This window comes from Glycine max, chromosome 1 (assembly GCF_000004515.6).
Source record: "Glycine max cultivar Williams 82 chromosome 1, Glycine_max_v4.0, whole genome shotgun sequence".
NCBI classification, from domain to species: domain Eukaryota; kingdom Viridiplantae; phylum Streptophyta; class Magnoliopsida; order Fabales; family Fabaceae; genus Glycine; species Glycine max.
Window position 1 is genome coordinate 52946435 of NC_016088.4, and position 23817 is coordinate 52970251.

The 23817-nt window shown below is 32.2% G+C and overlaps 3 protein-coding genes, 1 non-coding gene and 1 pseudogene across 4 annotated transcripts; 4 read left to right on the forward strand and 1 right to left on the reverse strand.

Annotated features, from left to right (window-relative positions):
* Positions 1-3337: 3337 nt before the first annotated feature.
* On the forward strand, positions 3338-5000 carry LOC778100 (dof zinc finger protein DOF5.1). Its single transcript, XM_003517228.5, has one exon. The coding sequence runs from the start codon at positions 3651-3653 to the stop codon at positions 4659-4661; it is 1011 nt and encodes a 336-aa protein (XP_003517276.1). The 5' UTR covers positions 3338-3650; the 3' UTR covers positions 4662-5000.
* A 4190-nt stretch (positions 5001-9190) lies between these two features.
* On the reverse strand, positions 9191-12787 carry LOC100782355 (L-ascorbate oxidase homolog). Its single transcript, XM_003517229.5, has 9 exons — positions 12550-12787; positions 12249-12400; positions 12042-12151; positions 11148-11418; positions 10881-10977; positions 10418-10769; positions 9956-10321; positions 9762-9840; positions 9191-9625 (listed from the first exon to the last, which is right to left on the reverse strand). The coding sequence occupies exons 2-9, from the start codon at positions 12390-12392 to the stop codon at positions 9422-9424; spliced, it is 1623 nt and encodes a 540-aa protein (XP_003517277.1). The 5' UTR covers positions 12393-12400; positions 12550-12787; the 3' UTR covers positions 9191-9421.
* Positions 12788-16962: 4175 nt separating this feature from the next.
* Positions 16963-18249, forward strand: LOC100782895 (reticulon-like protein B13; annotated as a pseudogene).
* Positions 18250-18373: 124 nt separating this feature from the next.
* Positions 18374-18445, forward strand: TRNAW-CCA (transfer RNA tryptophan (anticodon CCA)). The gene has a single exon. It is a non-coding gene; the product is annotated as a tRNA-Trp (tRNA).
* Positions 18446-20217: 1772 nt separating this feature from the next.
* Positions 20218-23817, forward strand: LOC106794124 (probable disease resistance protein At5g66900). The gene is made up of 5 exons (XM_006573557.3): positions 20218-20939; positions 21129-21538; positions 21617-21984; positions 22182-22447; positions 22767-23817. The coding sequence occupies exons 1-5, from the start codon at positions 20348-20350 to the stop codon at positions 23597-23599; spliced, it is 2469 nt and encodes an 822-aa protein (XP_006573620.1). The 5' UTR covers positions 20218-20347; the 3' UTR covers positions 23600-23817.

Consider the following 23817-nt stretch of genomic DNA (forward strand, 5'->3'; position numbering starts at 1 on the left):
TTTGGGTACATGAAGAGTGTTTGATAAAATTAACCATACAAAATAATATAAAAGGCATGTTAAAATTAATAAATTGATGTATTGTTATTTTTAGGTAAAGTATATTTCATAAAAAAAGTTAAAGGGTGAATTACTATCTTGGCACTGGCACATACTATAATTTATTGAAAGTAAGAGCACTAACTATCTTGGCACTGGCACTAGCACATACTATACTTTTTGTTAGTATCAAGTAAGATATTTAACTTGTTTAACACACACTAAGCAGATAAACATATATTCGAACACATATTTAATTTTCAATATATGCTTTATCTTTTTTAATTTTAGATTTAATTACTCATTTAGTCTCAATAGTTTTTAAATTTATTTCTTTTAGTGTTTATAATTAATAATTGAATTTTTTAATTTCTGAAATTTACATTTTAATTCCTAAAAGATTTTTGATATTAAAATTATTTAACTAATAAAGTTAAAAAATTTAAAGACAGAGACCTTTAAATTTTAGAGATTAAAAAATTTACTTATTAACTTTAGAAACTAAAATAAATAATTAAATTTAAAAATTATAAGAATTAAATAAATAATTAAACCTTAATTGTATTATCTCCTTTCTCCTTTGTGAGATTATTCTTTTTAATGAGATCTTGTGATATTAATTTATTTGTGTGTCTCTTGTTTTGGATAAAAAAAAAATTGAACATGTGTAATCATCTCTATTTATACGCGTGTGTAGAAAAAGATTGAGACCTTGATTGACTGGGATTGTGTACCACACTTATGGACTATGACCGCAGGACAAAAATTACAATATATTTTATAACAAAGTGGTTTGATATGAAGAAAAAAATAGAAATTAATGTGAAATAAAATGAGTAATATTATAAAAAAATGAAAATTATAAAACATATTGTAGTAATAAAATGTTTCTGTTTTTGATTTTGCTAGAGGCTTGCAGCAAGGAGCTGAAGAGCAAAATTCAAGGTGGTTTAGTTGGGGTGCGCAGTGACACATATTTTCAAGTTGGGAGCAGTATAGGGACAATCACCTTTACACGTACTTCCACGTGATTACCCCTATCCTAGTCTCCTTGAACTTTCAATGATGTTTTTTCGAACATGGAGCATCTTTACCTAGGAAACTCATAAGCCCTGACCTTCCCTCACAAGAAGGATTATTATTTAAGAAAACCTTGATTACTACTGCATGAATTGCTGCTTTAATAATAGTATATCGTTCTATTCTTCCGTTTGACTCGCATTATATTGATTATTATACATGATTGATTACTGATATAATGTTACATATGGAAGCAAATTAAGGGATGCCTACACTAGACACAAAAATTCTTGTATATACACGCATTCCAAATAAGGAGAAGACATTTATAGCCGTATATATATATATATATATATATATAGACCAAATTAAGATAAGGCTGAGTCAAAAATCCGTGAGAACAAAAAAGGACGAATTTTGTGTGATTTCTGTTAGTATGCATGCATACAGAAAGGAAAATCAAACTGTTTGGATCATTTGAAAATAATGATGAGTCTTTATCGATCGGCATTGATTAGTCCTAAGTGGGACAGGCAAAATGATTTTTCTCCTTACATAATTCATAATTGGTTGGGCAAATGACCACACGTATGATATAATAAGTGTAATGATCAAGGCATTAATATATGTCTTCTAAATGTGATTGAAAACTTAAGATAAGAGTAACGGTACGGTGAAGTTTATAAGAAACAAGAAAATTTGTAGGTGATATTTTGATTGAGTGTTTTTTATTTTTATTTTTAAAGAAAAAAAATAAGAATGAGAATATTTTTATTTAAAATTTAGAAAATATTTTTTTTTGGAAATATTTTTAAAAATAGGTCCAAAATTAAAAACAACAAATTAATCAATGTTATCTGTTTTTTTAAAGAAATAAAAATACAGTGACACCTTAGACTATTTTTAAAAATAGAAAATAAAAACACAAAATAAATACTTTCAAAAATTGAAAAGTTGTGACATTGTAATTGAAAAACTCTCTCTCACTATACTTAAATTCATGAATCAATGATATTGTATACTTAAATTCATTTAACTATTAGTCCAACAATTAATTGTACCAAATCTCTTAGATTTCTCGTATCAGTATCATGGTAAACTCTCAAGAAACAACAATATCCCCCCCTAATTTCTAAAAAAATATTTAAGTGGTCAGGGGACATTAAACACTTTAAATTACCAATTCACATGTTAAATAAAAAAATGTAATATGTTAATAAAAAAAGTTGACAGCATATAAATTTGTCTGTCTTAACATACTCTTTAACATAAAAAAAAATAGTTGGTCCAAGTGTTAATATACTCTATAGAAGTTTGAATTTTTATTCTATAATTGCTATCAAGAAAATCTTGTTCAGAGAAGGCAATCCGCCTTTGAGTGCCAATAAATTCTATGAAAGAGATCAGTCTCAGTCAATGATTCAGGATGATAATCTTTGTAATCATTGAAAAGATTATTGTACAAGTCTAAACTACAAGCAATTTTATCTAATCATAACTATGTAGCTCCTGGCTTATTGAAGAGAGGATCAATCTCCTTAAGAAAGATTGACCATCAAACAAGATTTTAGCGATGTTAGAGAGAATCATTCCCACATTATAAAGAAAACAAGAGTTTGTTATAAAACCTTGACTAATGTCAACTAATATATTATACTAATAATACGATATATCATACACTAATTGATAATTTTGTTATATGAAATTGATACGTAATATATTGGCATGAGTAATGTTATTTAACTTCTTGCCATTTAATTTTGTTTAAAAGAAAGAACTATACTAATAAGCTAGGGTTAAACCTAATGATTATTTTATCAAATAAATGTATAATGACTTGGACAAAATTTATGTATAATTTTATGGATTTTTTAGTATTATTCTCCGATCAGAATTTAAGTTTTACTATGATCATTTATTTGACCTTTAGTGAAATTTTTTATTACATAAATTACGAAACTTTATTGCTAATAGTTTCACAAACTACATCTATGTTGTCTTCCAAATATATAATTTTTACTGTGTTAAAGTTATTTGGAAAAAGGATATAACATAAATATATTACTTTAAATACGTGAGTTGTTTATTTGAATGAATACTATAGACTTACCAACCTAACAATTTTCCCTATAATAACAATAAACGTTGTCTTGAAAAATACAAATTCCAAAATTAATAGAGTTATCGTTTATGACATGGATGGACTAAATGGGAGGTCATGAGTCATGGTTGTCTTTCTCTCACATGGAGTCTATAAAAATAGTTATAAATAATCATGTAAGTCCCCATTCTATACATTCGTTGGCAACAAGAAGGACCCTAACCGACAAAAGAAGCTGTCCTAGCTAGCATAAAACAACCAAGCAACCCAATAGAGTTCAATTCGCGAAGGTGATTCAATTCATCATATAATTCTCTCTCTCTCTCTCTCCCCCCATTTCCCGCATACACAGAGATAGTAAACCTACTTTAGTTTTTTTTTCGCTTTATTTTCTCCCACTAACGCAAAAAGACTCACCAGTCATCACCACACCACCCCTTTTGCTTTTGCTTTGCGTGTTTTTGGATTGTTGTAGATCTAAAAGATAAAGATGATCCAAGAACTGTTGGGTGGTGCTAGTGCTAGCCTCATAGCAGGAGAAAGAAAAATCTCCATTACTAACGGAGGAGGAGCACTTCTACTAACACCACCCACTTCATCTTCTCCTTCTCTATCACCTTCTTGCACAACAAGCATAACCACTTCCACCGCCACCGCCACCTCGTCGAATTCAGAGAACCAAAACTTGAGGTGCCCTCGTTGTGATTCATCAAACACAAAGTTCTGTTACTACAACAACTACAACCTCACTCAGCCTCGTCACTTCTGCAAAACATGTCGCCGGTACTGGACCAAAGGCGGCGCTCTCAGGAATGTTCCCATCGGTGGTGGCTGCCGGAAAAGCAAAAGCTCCGGCATGTCCAACTCGGTTGCCAAGCAAACCGCCACAAAGATGAAAGCAGTGGCATCAGAGCTTGGAAGGTCGTCGTCACAAGGACTCTTGGACCAAGAGCTTCCACAAACCCCAGCAATCCTGTGGGGTTCTCCACAAAATTCTCAACTGATGGCTTTACTAAGAGCTAACCAAAACCATAACCCTAACCCTAACCCTAGTCCAATGTCAATTGTTGTCAAGGGAGAAGGGAACTTAATGGGATCTCACCACATGGTGGCTGAGCCATTGCTCGCAAATGGGTTGTTGAATCCTAGAACTAGTCTAGGCTTTGATGGTGTGGGAGAAGTACTTCCTTCACTGGGTCTATGCGGCTCTTTTTGGAGGAACAATCAAGATCAGACTCAGCAACAAAACAACGGTTTTGCACTTGGAGAACATCAAAGTAGTGGAGTTCAAGAACTTTACCACAAGCTCAGGTCATCGTCATCATCAATTAATTATTGTGGCAGTGATAACTCACCAGTGTTTCTAAGCAACATGGCTTCTTCTTCCTCTTCTTTGTCCAACATTTTGGAGTCATCTTCAGTTTCTGGGAGTGAATTCGGGTGCTGGAATCCAACCCTTTCCTGGTCTGATCTTCCCACTACCAATGGAGCATATCCTTAATTAACCACCGCATGCAGTAACTACTTTCCTCTTTTTTGTTCACTGTTCAAATTATCTTTTCGAGTTAGATATATAGAACTCCTTAATCTATAGTTTATAGATGTTAATCTGTATCCTAGCTAGAGTCTTTTCTCGTGTTTGTTTGCTTCGGGGTGGTGGATAAGGAATATGGATGTGTAGGTACCATTAGATTTTTTTTTCCCAACTCAGCAGCGTCTTTCTATCATTTGCTTCTTTTATTTCTGGTTGATGGTGTGTTTATCTTAGCTTTCTCAAATGATATTTCAAGAACTACCAGAGAGTTTAGAATGAATGGAAAACACAGTGTTTAATTGTCAATTACTTTAGTGTTTCTGCACCTTAATTTGCATTGAACTTCCTTTTCTACTTTTTCCCGTTTCTTTACTTTACCTCTAAAATTTCTATACAAAATACAAATTGTTCTGGCTTCTAATCAGTGTAGGCTATATTAGTGGCTGGGTGTGGATCCTTTACAAAGAAATTTAAAATATTTATAATAATAGCAAGGCATCATCAGAATGCAAAGATGTAGGGAGTGTTGACGTTATATCAAAGATAACAGTCAACCTATATTTTTTTATAAGAGACTAAAAAAATAGAGTAAAGCTGGCGTACAAGAATATATATGATCTTGGTAAACTCAAAAACTTTAGGGTTTAGTTGTTAAGAAGTGAAGGTGCAGTGGAAGCATGGTGGGTAGCATATGCAAGTGCTAGATTTTGTTTTGTTACGAGAAATCGATGAATCTAATGCAAAAGCAGCCTTAGGAAAAAGTTTCCTCAAACAGCACTAGATTCTTGATGTTGGTTTTGAGCAATGCCACAAGCACTTGGTTCTTGACACAGACTTCGCTGAAAAACCATGCCTGACTTCTGCTTCTCGTTTATTGGACTAAAAATATATAAAAAAAATGAAATAAAATAAAGTCTCTTCTCCTTTGGCACATATCTCTAGTAGAAAAATATTTGATAGACATCTTATATATTATTCTACACCTAAAGAAATAAAAGAAAAATACACGTATAATAAGATTTATAATATAATAAAAATAAAAAATATTAATGAAATATTTAAAATAAAAAAATTATCCATATATAGTTCCTCCTCCAGTGCAAAATGTTTTTCTGAAGCTAGCTAGCTAGCTTGTAGTTGTAGCAATCTCCTCATGCATTTTGGTACCAAAGGGCAAGTAATATTGCGAGTCTATCTAACCAATTGAGAATTGAGAAAGTGACGAACGCTGTTAAGTACGAATGGTTTCGATTAGAAAAATTCAAGAATTTACCAGTATCCAGACAATAATCAATCACAGTAGATATATTATGTGTTAATGATACGGGCAGAAAAACTTATTGATCAATCATATTTGACAAAACAAAAAAGCAGTACGAGTTCGTATTGGTACTAAAAGGCATTCCCGAATAGAGAGAATAATTCATAATTTTATGAAAACATGTAAATTAATGGTCTTCTATGCTTTGAGTTCTTCAGAATCATTTTTTGCTTCTTTATTAAGAAACTCTATAGTACGAAAATTTTAGCCCAAATTGACTGAGAAAAATTATATTGCAAAGACATATTATGAAGGATAATAATATACCAATATATTTCTTTCTTTTTTTATTTCTCTTTTTATCCCTATCATATTTCCTATTACATTTATAATTTATTTATATTATTTTTTTATTTCTCTATGTATTGATGACTCATGGATATGTCTGCAAAACATTAATTAGTCAGATGTCAAATGAGTTATTTGTCTTACAATTTTTTTAAAACTTGTATCCAATAAAATATAAGCATGTGGCATCACAAGTCCATAATAGAACTCTTCTTACTTTTTTTTCTTTTTGGTAAGCTAGAAGTCTTCTCACTGATTAGCAATCCTCTTTTTATTATTTTAGAATATGAAGACGTGCGATATAAGTAACTTTCTCTCGTGATACACACACGAGATCACTTTGGAAAGAAGAGAAATATTCTTTTACATCTACTTTACACTCTTACATATCCCTAGCTTTCATCGGAGTCAAAATTGTTGAGTCAAAATAATTTTTAATTAAGAAAACTATGTAACATGTGAAGGATGTCGATAACATATAACAGAAGTTCATGTGGAGTTATTAGGTAGAGGTATTTATAAACTAAGAGTGTTTCTAGAAGTAATTTTTACCGGGTTCATAAGCATAAAAATGAGTTTTTATCTGGGTTCCAAGTTAAGGGAGACTGAGTCATAAGTCATGGTATAAGAACCAATTTTTAATATTAAAATATTTTTTAACACTATTCAAAGTATAAATAGTGAGTAATACATGAGATTCATTTTAAGTTTCTAAGTGGTTTCATCGTTGGAATAAAAAGTTGTTATAATCCTTAAATCTGATATATAATAAGACCAGTGAAAATGAATTAGGAATCAAAGAGAAAGTGCATTGAAAATGTTCTAAGGGTATTCTACCTATTTTTTTTCTTATGTCTCATTTCTTATTCGGACTTGTTACATTTTTAATTCACTTTCTCTCTTTTTGTTACCTTTTCTTTTATCTCTTTCTTTCATCCACCTATCAATCCAATGCAAATCACAAATATTGAGGGGGGGAAACTATTTGAAAAAAAAAACATAACGTATTCAAAACAAATAAAAATAAACCACACTGTATTTTTTATGATTGAATCAAGTGATTTTTGTAATCTAAAAAGTAGTCGAAATTAAACTTCGAACATCCATAATATTATGATATTGAAAAAAGAATAACAAGTATTTGACACGCATGTGAGTACATGCACCCCATTAGAAAATAGAATAGCAGAAGAAAAAAACGTTAATAATAAATGTGATTAATAATACGATAATAAAAAAGAAATAAAAAATATAAAAATAAATGTAAAGAATAGACAGTAAAACAATCAGGATTACCATGCATGACTTACAATCGGGATTATCCTAAAATGAGATTTTCCGGGTCTAAAATGCACTCTAGTAGTGTGTCTATTAGTATATACACACAACGGTTGGTAGGTCAACATGGAATTGTTAGTCTAATTTTGTCATGAGTTAACCATAATCGTATTACAGATTATTTTTCATAAAATTTGCGGAAAAAACTAGGGGATGTAAAGGTAAGAGGAAAGAGAAATATTTTAGAAATATGAAAAAAAAAAAATTGGGATGTAAAGTGTAAAAAATGTGAATAGTTTGGGCTTAATTGGGTGACTCGTTTTGTATGGCTGGAAGCCTGATTGCCTGAAACAGTTGTTGATTGGCCAACGTGAGCATCAAGAGATCCTACATTTCCTGCAAAGTATGAACTACTTCTATTAATTTGAACGAGCTTCATACTGATAAAAAAAAATTTTAAAAAAAAGAGCTTCCAAGAATTACTCTAAAATTGGACAGCCAGAAGAGTTAAAAATAGAAGCATTTGAACTATAGGAAATAATGTGTTTAATGTGGGTGGAGATGCACGATTAATTAGTAATTACCCTCTCCATGTAAATACAGCTGAATCTTTTTAGCCACTTATGAGAAGAATATCAGGTACAGGAAGGCTCTTGCCAATGTACAGTATATGGTTGCCTTAGTACCTGCAAATCAAATTTGCAAATGTGTAAGGAATAATTTTTTCCCATCTATAGATGATATAATATAAATGACTTAAGTGCTGCTGACCTTGTCGCCTAAAATGTTTTATTTACATGTTGGATAAACTTCTTTACAAGAAAATAAGGTAAAACATATCAAGTTTGTCTGTAAGTAAAAATCAACTTATTCACATTGACTTTTCGAAAAGTTAAAGGAAAAAAATTTCTATATAAAAGTATATGCGGATGGATTGTGGATATGAGTATATGACAGACCTTAGGGCAATGTTGAATCCCCTGAAACACCATAGAATTTGATCACATGTGAAAATTCCAACTTGATCTTTCTGCTGATGTTGGGAGGGATAAAGCTATTGGTAAAGTTCCATCTTACCATGAAGTTTCCATCCATTTTGTTAATAATATTCACATGGATACTAGTTGTCCTTAGTGACGGTCTCCATTGACGATTGTATGAAAGGTAGGTAATGTAAGCAACAGAACAAAAAAAAAACCCCTCGAGGAACACCAATAGAAATTGTTCCATTGTAAAACAAACAAGGGTCTTCTGCAAATGAATTATTAATAATAGTAATAAGGTTCTCCCAAACCAAATCAGCATAAAATCTCCAAATCCAATGATTATGATTTCTTAATGTGCCAATTCAATTACAATAGTAGGAATTAGTTGAGATGACTCAATTATCGATTTGCTAAACTTGCACGAGATGGATCTGTCAACCTGACCTCCCATTTTATTTTTTACTTAAAGTATCACCAGAAGGTGTTTTTACACTAGTCTCTGTTCAAATATCCAAGTTTAACCATGATTAAGGTACTCGAATCCTAACATTGAACGTAAGATTCGGCCATGTAAGACTCAATTTGCTGGTTGATCAAGTTTAAACGAATGAAATCTAACCTGATTTCTTCACAACTTACAGCTATAAATAAATTAAGTATGAACTCAATTGTTAATACATAAACGAGCAACGAAAAATTAATACAAGACTTTTTTCTCAAATATACGCAAGTCTATCCGAAATTTGGAGAAATTGACTTCTCCCACATTGTCCTTTTCTTTCTTAAGAAAAAGGAAAAATAATTCTAGTTGTGTAGTCAAGCCCTCATGACCAGAAAATACACCGATATATATACTAAGGGTGATGTCCAACAGCTTTGCCACAAAGCAGAACATTATTGGGAATGTCATATTCATTAGCAAGGCTTTTCTGTGCATTCCACACTCTAAGATAGAACTGTTGCCCAAGATATTGTCTTTCCCATATTGCAGACCTCAAGTTCCACATGCCTTGGTTATCCAAAGACACCAATATAGTAGTCCAGGATTTTGGATACACCTACATTCATTTGAAGCACACCAGCTATGCATGTCAGAAACAAACAAACCAATAGCCACATTCTATTAATTATTATTATTAAGGGTATCTAAAGAAAACTCAACAGAAGGAATAGGAAACTTTCATGTTAAGTTACCTGTGCAGTGTGTCTAGTCAGGGCATCCACTAGATTATATGTTTTTCTGCTAGCATCTGTCCACTGGCCGAAACCATGACTGCAAGGGTCAATGAACATCTTTAGAACTTTCTTAAGCTAATTCTAAATTGCTTCTACTAATAAAAATATTGATAATAGAAACAAAAGTTTATAAATAAAGGAAGCTGGCATACCCAATGACCCAAAAATCATAACCATCAAGATGCCAAGATTGCATGGTGTTTTCGTTGTTCTGGAAAATAACCTCAATAAAATCATGGAGAGAAGTTTGCAACACTGAGGTGCCTATGTATCCTGGACCGTTTGAGGGAGAGTTTTGGAGTAAATTCACACTGAAGACTCCGGGAATGTTGAAGTAATCAGCAAGCTTGAGAGGGGTGTCAGGGTTAACATATGAGACACTGTTAACAGCATAACGGAGCTTTCCATTGATCAAAGGTGCTGAATTGGCCAACTTAATTACTTTTGTAGGAGTAATCTTCCCATAATGGAATGACCCTTGTGGATTAGGCCTAGCAGCATTTGCTGTCAGATTCCATCTGCAGAAGTAATTCATTTTAAACAGATTAGAGTTTGTAAATAGATCAAAACAACTCAGGAAGCCTTTTTTTTCATTATTTTTTTAGTGACCTCACCTGTAGGTTCTAGCTTGCTTCATGGACCAATCAAAGTCATATTTATCAACGGGGGGAGCAGGCACGGGTCCTAATGCAGAGGAAAAAGAGTTTGCATAGTGTAGTACTGCAGTTGTAGTGAGAGGTGTCTCGGTAAATCTTGTTGAGGCAACAATGTAGTAGTCCTTTGGAGGCTGATTCAAGGTTACTAACACTGCAACTGATTGCCCAACATGCACATCAAGTGAATCGTATAGGTTCTGAACAGTGTGTGATCCTTCAACCTCAACTAATTTTAGGGTATGACCCTGAATTCTGAAGTTAATTGAGGTTGACAAGCCTACATTTGAGATCCTAAACATATAGGTTTTCCCTGAAAGAAAAGTGCAAATACAGTTGGCAAAAGCAATTTTAACAAAGTTGAACTTATGGCTTAAACTTTGTGCATATTTGAACTTTATCCTTTAAAAAAACACAGGCTTACCCTGGTTACCAGTGAAGGTAGAATGAGCCTGACCATTAATAAGGAGGCCATCAGGAAATGCAAGAGATTTTCCAGAATCTAAAGTTTGCCTTAGTGTCTGCAAACAAGAAGATAAAATGAATGAAGATAACTGGACAGGAAACATTACAATAGTGATTTTAATTTTCCCTAAAATCTCATATTTTTGGGTGGAGGCAAACTTGTAAGTATGAAGGAATATTTTGCAATAGTATGTATATGAGAGAGGGTAAAAAAGATCTTATTTACCTTGTGGTTGGTCTTGTACCAATCACCAACGAGTAGAGTAAAATCTCCATCAGGGTTTGGATAAGGGATTGGGATGACAGATCTGTGATAAACATTGAGTGCTCCAAACCCTCCAGCTGCTTTATGCAGTTGAGTTGATGGAAAGTATGTATATGTGCCAATCTGATCCTTGGCCTGAAACTTGTATGTGTAATTTGAGTTTGGAGGAATGGGGCAGTTGGTTCCCAAAACTCCATCTTGCCATGAATTCTTCCTTTGTTTAATACCGTTCCTGTTTTATGACTACAATGTTAAACCATGTTCTCAAAGAAAATCTCACAAGAAGATAATATAAACAGCGACAAAAAAAAAAATTCAAATCTGTTTGTTATGCTATTACCCTGTAGTTTGAAGCAAGGTGAGAAATTTAAGGCCAAGAGAAATAAGAAACAAAGATTAATAGATTACGACAATTATACTGAAAAAGACAGCAAAGCATCTCTTCCGGTTCCTTTAGGTAAATATGTCTTCTCTTTTTTAAAATCTTGGGATATACCGTCAACATAGAGAATATCGTCAAAATTATGAGAATGTGACTTTCACAAAGTTAAAACCGCAATTGCTACGAAAAGAGAATCAATGTAGCAATATCTGTGGAAGTTAAAACAGTAAGTGCTCCACATAACAAAAATGACACCTTTTTTGTCCAACTCCGTTCATCCAAAATGTGGAAATAATAACAAGATCTATCACAATTAAGCAGCTAGAGACAACAGATTCCCTTCAGTTTCAAGGGGACAAGTAAAAATCCAAAGCAAGAAAACACAAGTTGCTGTATGCACAGAAAGGAATTAATGCAGACCATAAAGCACAGAATTTGAGTCAAGCAAGAGACCCAAAGAAGTAGAACCATACCAAGTGAGTAAAAATGGTTCGTCCAGCTTGTTGATAAGGTTGAGAATTACATTTTCATTAGTTACCAAGTCAAGTCTAGGCCCAGGAAACTGACCATTGATAAGAATAACCTTCAAAAAAAAAAAAAAAAAAGCACCAAAAAGGTCAGAATCAGAGTTCAAAAGATATCTTAGATCCAACAAAAACAGATTGGTTACACTTGCACACCTGCTGGGGACTAGCCAAGGGATAAAGAGTCCCATAAGTCACCGTCCATGTGAAATACTTATACGCATCTTCTGCTTGCACAAGCGACACACTTACTAAAGCAATGACAAGGCATATCAAATGTAGCAAACCAGTGCTTCCCATATTGTCTACTGAAATAACCAGAGAAAAAACACACTGTTATTATTTCACAGTCCAAACATCACTTTAAGAGAAGATAAAAAAGAATGCTGGGCACTAGGAACTCAAAAATGAAACATTATGGTTGAGTTTCTATAAAAGGAAGCAATTTGTAAACTACCAGATCTGGGTTCTGCAGGAAGAGTGACTCACTCCCAAGACTCACTTACACCCACTTAGGCCTGTGCTGTGCCGCCTTAATATATACAAAACAAAAAAACTAAAGAGTAAAGAGAGTAGAAATCATGATTGGACTAGCTAAGGTGAGGGTTATTTTAATAATAAAGTGAATTTTGTTAATGTTTGTTTCATAAGGTTGCATTTTCATCATCATTCATATTCGGCGCGGTTAAACGCGTTTCCGCGTTGCTTAGTAGGGACTAGTTGCTTCCAGCTAAAGAAAATACCATGCCACTAGGAATTTATGTGTCCGATATATTTATGAAAAAAAATTTTTATAGACTAACCGTATAAAATTTTATATTGTTATCTTATCATAATTTTTTATGCATCATAAATTTATTATTTTTTTAAAATAATTCAAATAATAATTTATAATTAAATAATTATAAAATTATACATAAATATTAAACTCTATATTTATCCATTATTAAAATAAAACTTTCTTTCTTCCTTCTTTACTTACTCTCTCTTTCCTGTTGTGGTTTTTCACTCGCAAACGTGTACAGTAGCTGCATTTTCTTCATCGTTCAGTTTGAACATTGAACCCTGTCCTAAACTCGGTACCTTCCTATATAAAAACTTGTAACAAAACATTTTTTAAAGTGATAATGTTAGACCAATTATATTATAATGTGGAAAAAAAAATTGTGTATGTGTAAGAAGGAACACAATTTAAGGCAATCTACGCGGTTCTACCCTTGGGAACATTGACACCGTCCAAAAATTTCTCGCAAAATTTTCTATCGAGGTTATACATACCCCCCCAAAAACATAAAAGTGTTCACCAATTAACTATAAATTATGTGATAATATAGATTTCTAGTAGTTTTTTCTTTAAAGTAGATTAGTAATTAATGCAATTAACTAGTTGTCAAAAGGAAAAGAAAAAGCAGCACCGACAAGACCACATTATTTTGAATTTTGTTCGGTGTGGTTTGACGAGAATGAATTTTTATTTATAGTATTTTAATAAAATATACCAAACAACGTCCATGTGAAGTTCTTAAAGGGTACAAATAATGTGATATGATAATTTCTATAGCCACTTGAATTTAAAATGAAACAATATATAAAAGAATTAGGTTGAAACAAAAAACAAAAGTAACCAAAATGAAGAAAAAACGAGCAATTACTTAGATATTGCGTGTTTGATTTGTTTTAAATCCTCAAGTTTGAACTTAAAATATAAAAAAGCATTATTTATCATTTTGAGATACATTTATTATATCATGCTTTTGCTATTTTTCTTTTTGCCAAGCATTTTCCGCCATTGTACCAAACTTAAAATAAATAAATAAAATGTAGAATTTGTGAGAATATCCACTAAGCCTTAGCTAGTAATTGCTCAAGTTAGCTGTGAGTGAATAGTGATGAAATGTGGTTTCTTTTTTCTAGATATGATCATATGAACTTATTTAATAAATATAGTTGTGTATTATTAAAATTTAAATTTATGTATTATGATATATTTAATTGATTTTTTATATATGCTTTAAATATTAAGAATTATAAAATAGTATTTATTTTAATTAGTAAATATTAAAAATTATAATAATATATCTTTTAATACTATTTTATATATTATTTAATAATACTATTTTGACCGCATTCAACCAGAATTTAATCATTAAAACCTAGATGAGTTGAATGTCCAGTACATTTTAAGAAACACTGGGTTACATGTTCTGAGCTCTATAGCTACGCCACCTTCAAAGAACAATATGATGGGAAATTTAGAAAAAGTGTGGAACAAAGGTGGGCTAGGCCAACAAAGAATGGGCATACATGCGATGAGACATTGGAGAAAATTATTTTCGCACCATTTTTATACTATTTGCATAGTTTTTTTTTTTTTTTTGCAGTATTTAAAACATTTATTTTTAGAAGAGCATTTAATGTGCTTTGCACTTTTTTTACTATTCTCATTATTCTTTTAATTACTTTGATATATTAAATATTAGAAGAGTATTTAACTTATGAAAATTTAATTCTGAAATTATTAAATATTTTTCAAAATTTTATTTTCTGAAATATTTTTTTATAAATAATTATTAAAAAATAAGATAGAGTATTTAATATATTTTAAAATTAAATTTAAAAATATAAAAAAGTTATATGACTTAAAAGATAATGCAAGAAGTAATATTTTAATATTGAAGTGTAAGTCACATCAATGAACAGGGCGAAAAGCCCATCTGCTGTACTTTTCAACTAAGCGATCATCAAATATTTTTTAATGTTACATGATCATTTATATATATCGACGTTTATTTATTTATTTTAGGTGTACATAGAGTATTTTCTAATTTTTTTAGAGAGGTGAAAATATATTAAGAAAGATTATCGTGTAATTGGATTAGGAATATAAAAATATTATTTAAATGAATAAAAATTAAAAAAAGAAAGGTGGAAATTCTCTCTACTTATTTGAGTAAAAATAAAAATAAATTATGTAAAAAATACTTTGTACTAATTAAAAATATTTTTAACCTAAAATGATTTTTTATATTATAATTTTTTAAGTTTTTACTTAAAAAAAGAGATATCACTCTGCCTCTCCATATGTAGGTATTAAAAATGGAAAATTCCTTCTTTCACACTGTTATTGTCAAACAAATTATGGAATCTGATATTTTTGTCTAATCTTTCATGTTTCAATTTCATTTCTTTTATTTCTAAAGAAAAAAAAAACATATATAGTCTATAGAGTTAGAGATGAGAAACCATTAAATTTATGGAATCTGATTTTTTGAGTTTAATGTTTTCACCTAATTAACTACCCACCAAGTACCGACTAAGGCGGAGTAGTATAATATTTGGGATACAATTTAATACAGCTCTATAACGATTTACAGCAAATGTTAGTCCAGATTATCAAAGTGAAATTCTAATGTGAACTAGAGTATAACACCAAAAAATAAATCTTTGTAGAACAGCATCGATCTAAGTTTTGTCCTAATATTTGACCTGATAATTTTTAAAGTATTTTTTTAAGAGTTAATAAACTTTTTTTTTAAAAAAAAGAAAGTTAATAAATCTATTATATATGTAATTGGATGATAACGTAAGTACACATATTATTTATTTTAATGTTAAATGGAAAACACTAAAGGCTACTAGATTTTTATTGTATAAACCAACATTAAATACGTGTCTAAATATTATGTGACTTTTTCTTTCATGATTTCTCATGAATTACACTATGATTGGTTACTCGATCAATTTCAACTCTCTGGTACAATTTTTGTGCTTTCATTTTTGTTGCAGTATAGTAATACACATGTAAAATAATAAATATCATGTTTAATTCTCATGAAATGCACTGGGTGACATTTAAAATCGTAATATATAGGACTGTTCACTGGAGCAATGATGATCAAATGCTAAAATTGCCACTTCTGCCAAGGATGCTTAGGATGGAAGAACATACCATGTGACAATTCAAGTACTTGTTCGGCATGGCATTTAATTCAACGTGTGGGGACATATATATAGCTGTAGTAGATATGGTGCATATCTTCATATTTGTCAACTGTTAGAAACTTGTATATATTCACACTCTGGCTTTTGTGTTTTATTTATCATGGAGTTTATACACTTTGTCTTTGCGCTTGTTGTAATTAATTGTATGAATAACTGAATACGTGTAATAACAAGGTTATGGCTACATCATTCCAACTGAACCAATGATGAGTATTGAGTAGAAACTAAGTTTGTGGTTTTCTGATTAATATATACTCCCTGCTTTGTTAATTATAAAATATTTTTTAGAAATTTATTTGTTTTTCTTATAAGATTTTTTTAAATTTTTAGATGTATTAATAAAAAAATTCTTATATATATTTAATTATTCTCTCTTCAAATATTAATAAAAAAATAATTAAATAGACAAAAAAATATAATTTAAAAACAATAATATAAATAATTGACATATTTGTTATAATTAATTATTTTTTTCAAAGAACATAAATTAATCGAAAGAGACGAAGGAAATAGTTATTTATCACGTTCATTGGCCCTTTGCCCTGCTGACAAAGTTATACATTACACGTTATGCATTATTATTGCTCAATTGTTGTTCATTAATTTGTCATGTATATGATTGATCGTTCATCTCACCCTTCCTATAAATTTTTCGTCGCTTTATTTGTTACCTTTTTTTTTTGCTTCACAGGCTACACTAATCCTTACCTACTTGCTACTTGTGCTTATCTCTGCCAGTTTAATTAAAGCGGCACCGTTGGATAAAAGAATGCAAAAAGTAGATGAAGGTGCCACGAATGCTGCAAGGTTTCCACGTCTCCTCAGAATCCTACACGTGTAAGTCAGGCACAGAGTCATCCGAAACACCACAATATATTTGAAGATGAAAGTGACTTTGCTTCCAACACTCGAACATCATCTACACTTCATCACAATCTTCCTCATGTCTTCAGAAACAAAAGTAGAAACACAACCCTCTTACTCCTCGGGTAATTTATTTGATCATGCTTTTGTAGTTATAATCTTTACGCTGTGATAGTATCTAGAGATGGGAATTTAAAACCCTTTTGACTCAACTTTTCACTTTGACTTTGTGGTGTAGATGTTGACAATGGTATAGAGAAGGATGTAGTCCTATGGAGAAGAAAGAAAATAAATATAAGCGTTCTAGTCTGCAACAGTAGCATGGGTGTTGATGGAAGTATTTGAATTCAACTTCCTCGCTGTCGTCTCATGGGTGGCCATACTCGTTCTTGCTTCAATATTCCTCTATGCCAATATGCTTAGACTTTTGGGCAAGTAAACACCCTTCTATACTTGCTCTTCTAATGCAAAAATTTGTCTCATGGAAGATGCTTCTCTATTGCATACCATAGTAATTAGCTTCTTTTGTTTTTTTTTCCTTGTGACGAGAAATTGTTACATGGTTTATATCACTACTCTTTACTTGTGTACGCGTAATTGATTATTACTATTTTTTTCTTATAAACTAAAAAAATATTAATTCTTTCTTATAAATTGAAAATCTTGATTATATGCAGGTGGTTTAGAACTATGTAAATATGTAATAATTGTTTCCTTGTGATTTTTGTGAAATTTAGGGAACCACCGAACTTGTTGAGGTTGGAAGTGACTGAAGAAACAACAACGAGAATAGCAAAGACAGTTCGAGCATGGATTAAAGAAGCAATAAGGTGGTTGTTCCTTGTGGGCGCAGAGAAAGAGTGGCCCGTGTTTGTGGGGGCTGTGGCTGCATTGTTGTTACTGTCTTATATAGGAAGTTGCATGGACCTCCTAACACTAGTTTATATGGGTAAGTACGTGGTTAAGTTCTTTTACCATTTGTTTTTCTCTCGATCTCACTATTTGTTTATTTTTAATTTTGATGTGTAGGTACATTGGTGGGAATGGCAGTTCCATTAACTTATGTGAAGAACGAGGACAAGATTAAGAGGTTTGTGGGGTGGTTGAGGGAGAAACACAAGAGATATTATCAGATTATTGATGAGAAGACCATTCAGAAGATCAAAAGCAGAATAGCCAAGGAGAAGAAAACAGAGTAATTAGCTTTGTAGGTGGTAACAAGGTATATAAATAAGAGAAATGTGCACGCTTATACTGTGTTATTTAAATGAATATAAGTAAAAGTTTACCATTTGTCTTGTTATATTTTGGTAATTTTATGGACCGATCAGTATAGACTAAGGATTGTGATTATGGCCCTGAAAAGTTAAAATATATGTACAATAGTATTATTACGAGTGATAATTAGCAAATGTGGATCTGTGGCGCAATGGTAGCGCGTCTGACTCCAGATCAGAAGGTTGCGTGTTCGATTCACGTCAGGTTCAATTTCTATGTTTTGGTCTTATTTTTTTGGGTATATAATCTAATCTCAAATGATGAGCAATAAATTGATTTAACCAGATTCTAGATTCACAGTATTAGCATGCCCTCCAAATTCCAAACGGGTGTTGTATGGTGTTGCGAATCTCAAAATATCAAATGATTGAGTTCTATTGCGAAATATAGGAATGATTAGGTTTTACGTTTCTTGCTCCACTCTAAACATTATGGAAAGGTCTAACAGATTCATTTTAGACTACACTAGGTACTAGTTATAAGTGGAACTCTTCCACTTACTAGTTACTGCATCCTATTTTAGTGATTTATTGTTAAAAGTAGTTTCTATTTTTTGTGAAGGCAAAGAGAATTTTTGTAGCAGCTTAATTCTGTTTGGCTCCATTAAAATACGTGACTAAGTTTATCATAAGATACTATACCATGAAAACATGTAAAAAATCTGATGTAATAAAAGTGTGCGCCATACAATTATTTGTTATCATTGTTAAAGTTTTCGGTTATTCAAATTATACTTAGCAATTTAGCCATTTAAGAGGTAAAGTCCCAGCCATTTTTTTAATTGTAAAAATAAAAGGTGAATTCTGATTAATTCACTTGGATTTCAAGTAAGATTTTATTTATCGGTTTTATTAGGCTCAATACTCACTTAGAATCTGGTTCACCCATGGATTAGGGTGTTTAATTTAAAAAATAAAATAAAATTCACTTTACTACAATAATATATATACATTTATTCTATCCTTAATTATTTGATAATTACTTCAACAATTACAAATGACACAACATTAGTTTAATTTTAAATGTTTAATTAGTATAATATTTTGTCATAGAAAAATTAAAATAATGTTCCTATTTTTATTATATATATTTTTAATTTTAAGTGATTCCTGATTAACTAATCAACTAAACTAAGTCGCCTTTTAAACAACCCAAAATGAGCCAATCCAAGTTTTGGTCCAATTTTGGCAACTAATATTTCCTATTACTGGGGGCCTAAATATGTATCGTAGAATGTTCTAATTCTAACTTATTAGTTTAGGCCAATTTGATTCACAATCACCACAGGATAAGGCAGGGGATAGGAGTGAACATATTGACTATACTTGAGCCATGGCCTACACAAAACAAAAGCGTGTAGCGAGTTGGTGGGGAAACTAAAGAGAGGCATTGTTCAGCAAACACATTTTTCTAATATGGTTAATTAAGTTTTTAGTGTTCAAAAGAGGGAGATTTTGAATTTTTGGTTTTTAAATTATTTTTGAAAAAAAATTGATCCCTAAAAATTTGTTGTTATTAAAAATAATTTGTCATTAATAATTTTTATTAAATATTGTATTGTTTATTTAAACGATCACAAATATCATCTTAAATTATAGATAATGAGAATGAATTGTTGTTGTCCATCATAGATGTGAATAGTGACTTTTATGAATGTTTGAAGTGTTGGGGTTTAACAATGACCTATTTCTTTTTCTTTTATATTTTAATAACTTAATATTTTAACTATTTAAAAAATATAATAAAACTTACCTGATATATGTACGACATACATGTGATATTTAATTTGCATAATAACATTTGATCAGAACAGAAAATATTAGCTGAGAGTATGTTTAGGGATTAATTTTTTTAAAAATAATAATTTAGAGACCAAAAATTCAAAACCCCATAATTTAAATACTAAAAAATTAATCAACCCTTTCTAATATTAGTGTATATCGAAGAGAATAAAGTAAACTTTTTTATGTTTTGATTATGCGAATAAAGTAGAGGTAGAAGAAAATAGCGTAGTCATCGTCAACGGAAAAAACGCGGGTTTGGTGTGTCTTGTGAGTAGTACATATTATTCGTTTGCTTTCATTTCATTCCACGGGTGTGTGTGAGTAGTCATGACAGACCCGTTAGCTGGAGCTGCTGCGGGAGAGTTGTTGAAAGGGGCTCTTGAAATCATTCGCAGCGGTTACGAGTTCCGACCCACCCTCGAAAGAAGCAGAGAAACCTTCGACTCTTTATCTTCTCGAGTACAAAAGATTAAACAGTTGAACAGGAACCTGGATAGCTCCACAGAGGAGATAGATAAGTTGGAGGCTCTTGTGCGAGATGGTAAAGAGCTTATTGACAAGTACTCCAAAGTTACTTGGTGGAGATTTCTCTGCTTCCCTTGTTACCAGTGCAAGCTTAAGGCCAGTGAGGATGCTCTGACGAGACACACAACTACGATTGAGCCGGTTCACATTAGGCTCGGAATGATGGAGATCCAGTCCGGCATCAAAATCATTCTCCAGACTCTGCTCATGTCAGGGAAGGAGAATATTGGCGGAGCAATCGAAGAACCAGAGTGCATTGGAATGGAACAACATTTGAACAAGTTGAAAATTGAACTGCTCAAGGATGGCATGTCGGTCCTTGTATTGACTGGTTTGCCTGGATCCGGCAAAACCACACTGGCTAAGAAGATCTGTTGGGACACTGACATCAAAGGTAAACTGTCGAAATGTTTTATGTTTAAGTATAAAATTGAGTTTAGAGCGATTCTCGTTGGTTTAGAAATAGGAAATTACTGGGTTTTTTTTTTTTATTAGTTTATTAGTTTTATCAGAAATGTTAGTTGAGGGATTGGAACCTTATAACTCCTAAAGCTAATGTACTGTATTTTGCTTTGACTTCTAGGCAAGTTCGGGGTAAACATATTTGTCACAGTCTCCAAAACACCCAACTTGAAGAGCATTGTAGGGACAGTGTTTCATGGCTGTAGACGTCCGGTGCCGGAGTTTCAAAGTGATGACGATGCAATTAACCGATTAAGTGCTCTGCTGCTGAGTGTGGGGGGAAATGATAAAAATCCAATATTATTGGTCTTGGATGATGTTTGGCCTGGCTCAGAAGCCCTTGTTGATAAGTTTACAGTCCAAATACCTTATTATAAGATCTTGGTGACTTCAAGGGTTGCATATCCAAGATTTGGCACCAAGATTTTGTTGGGTCAACTTGATCACAATCAAGCAGTGGCCCTTTTCGCTCACTATGCTAAACTAAATGACAATAGCCCATACATGCCTGAAGAAGATCTTTTACACGAGGTGCTTACTCTTTTAATTGATCACAATCGAACAGCCTTTTATCTTATTCACTGATTTGCTCTGAAACTAATATTGCAGATCGTGAGACGTTGTATGGGTTCACCATTGGTGCTTAAGGTCACTGCCGGATCACTCTGTGGGCAGCCTTTTGAGATGTGGGAAAAAAAGAAGGATCGTTTACAAAATCAATCCAAAATGGAATTTAGTCAAACTGATTTGTTTTGTCATCTTCAACAAAGTTTAGATGCGTTGGAGGATGAGTTCCACATCAACGAAAAGGTGTGCTTCATGGATCTAGGGCTTTTCCCTGAAGACCAAAGGATCCCTGTTCCTGCCCTCATTGATATGTGGGCAGAACTGTATCAACTTAATAACGATGGTAGCAAGGCAATGGCCATCATCCATTATTTAACCACCAGGAATTTGATTAATTTCATAGTTACAAGGTACTACTTGGCATCCTCCCTCTCCCTCTCCCTGTTGTTTGTTTAATGTTTGATTAATTTCATATATATGTGTTCGCACACGCTGAGATAAAATTAGTGGTTTAAATTCACCAAGTAAAGAATGCATGGATATATATGGAGCAAAAAGGTAAAGTTGTTCATCTTGTTGACATTTTGGTTCTTCCCTGGTTGTCTAGGAAAGTTGCAAAGGATGAAGACAAGTACTACAATAACCACTTTGTAATTCTACATGATCTCCTTAGAGAGTTAGCAATCCGTCAAAGCACAGAGAAACCATTTGAACAAGACAGACTGATTATTGACATAACGGGAAATGATTTTCCTGAATGGTGGGTGGGAGAAAATCAGCAAGGAACCATCGGCCAAATGTTCCCATGTTTCTCCAGAATGATAAGACAGAAACAGCTAAAGGTTGCTGCCCGCATATTGTGTATTTCAACTGGTATGTATGTTTCTTTTCTGTCCAAATTATACACAAATGAGAAATTGGAAAAAGTAATATAAGTTCATTTGACTGTATTATCCTTTTGCTCTGTTAATGATTTAAGGTGCTCTCATTCTACTTAATTGAGATACAAGAGTAAAGGTGGAAACAAGAAAAGTAATTAACGCCTTCTTAGTTGTATATAGTGACATATTTTGAATAATTATTTTTTTAAAAGTCACAATTACTTTGAAAACGGAGGGACAAATAAGAAATACACTTGTGTTTTGTCACACTTCATCTTCCATTGTTGATGTCAAATATGATGTTTTTGCAGATGAAACGTTTAATTCAGATTGGCGTGACATGAAACCTTACAACACTGAGGTTCTGATTTTAAATCTTCACTCTAGCCAATACTCATTACCGTGTTTTACAAAGAAGATGAAAAAACTTAAAGTTCTGATAGTTACAAATTATGGTTTTCATCGTTCTGAGATAAAGAAGTTTGAGCTGCTTGGTTCTTTATCTAACTTGAAAAGAATCAGATTGGAAAAGGTTTCAGTCCCTTCCCTCTGCGAATTGAAGAATTTGCAAAAATTGTCTCTTCGTATGTGTAATACAAGGCAGGCTTTTGAAAACTGTTCTATCCAAATCTCAAATGCAATGCCATGTCTTGAGGAAATGAGCATTGACTATTGCAATGATTTGATTACATTACCTGATGGACTGTGTGAGATTAGCCCATTGAAGAAACTTAGTATCACTAACTGCCACAAACTTTCTGCACTGCCACAAGGTATTGGAAAACTGGAGAATCTGGAAGTGCTAAGGCTATGTTCCTGCTCTGATTTGCTAGAGATGCCAAATTCTTTTGAAGGGCTTAACAAGCTAAGCTGTCTTGACATCTCAGACTGTGTAAGTCTTACCAAATTACCAGATGATATTGGTGAGTTGAAGAAGCTTAAGAAGCTATACATGAAGGGTTCAAAACTGGGTGAATTACCATACTCCGTCCATAAGTTTGAACAATTTAAGCATGAAATAAATGTGATCTGTGACGAAGAAACGGTTACCTTATGGGAAAATTTTCGTGCCTTTCCCAATTTGAAGATAGAGATATTTAGAGAGGACATTGACTTGAATTGGCTTCATGGAGTTCATTCCTGAGACTTGTTTCCTGAAATTGATTGTGACTCAGCATCATGTTGGGATTGGAGAACGATGTTCGTCTAGTGAAAAACACGAGTTTGTGTTAGCATCAATGTGGAATGTGTTGAAAGAACATTCATGTGTTATTTTAGCATGGTCATTTATACTTTTTGTTATCAAGTAGAGCAATATTTTCTCGTTTGTTTGAAAAAATAAAAAAGGGAGATTGTCGTGTA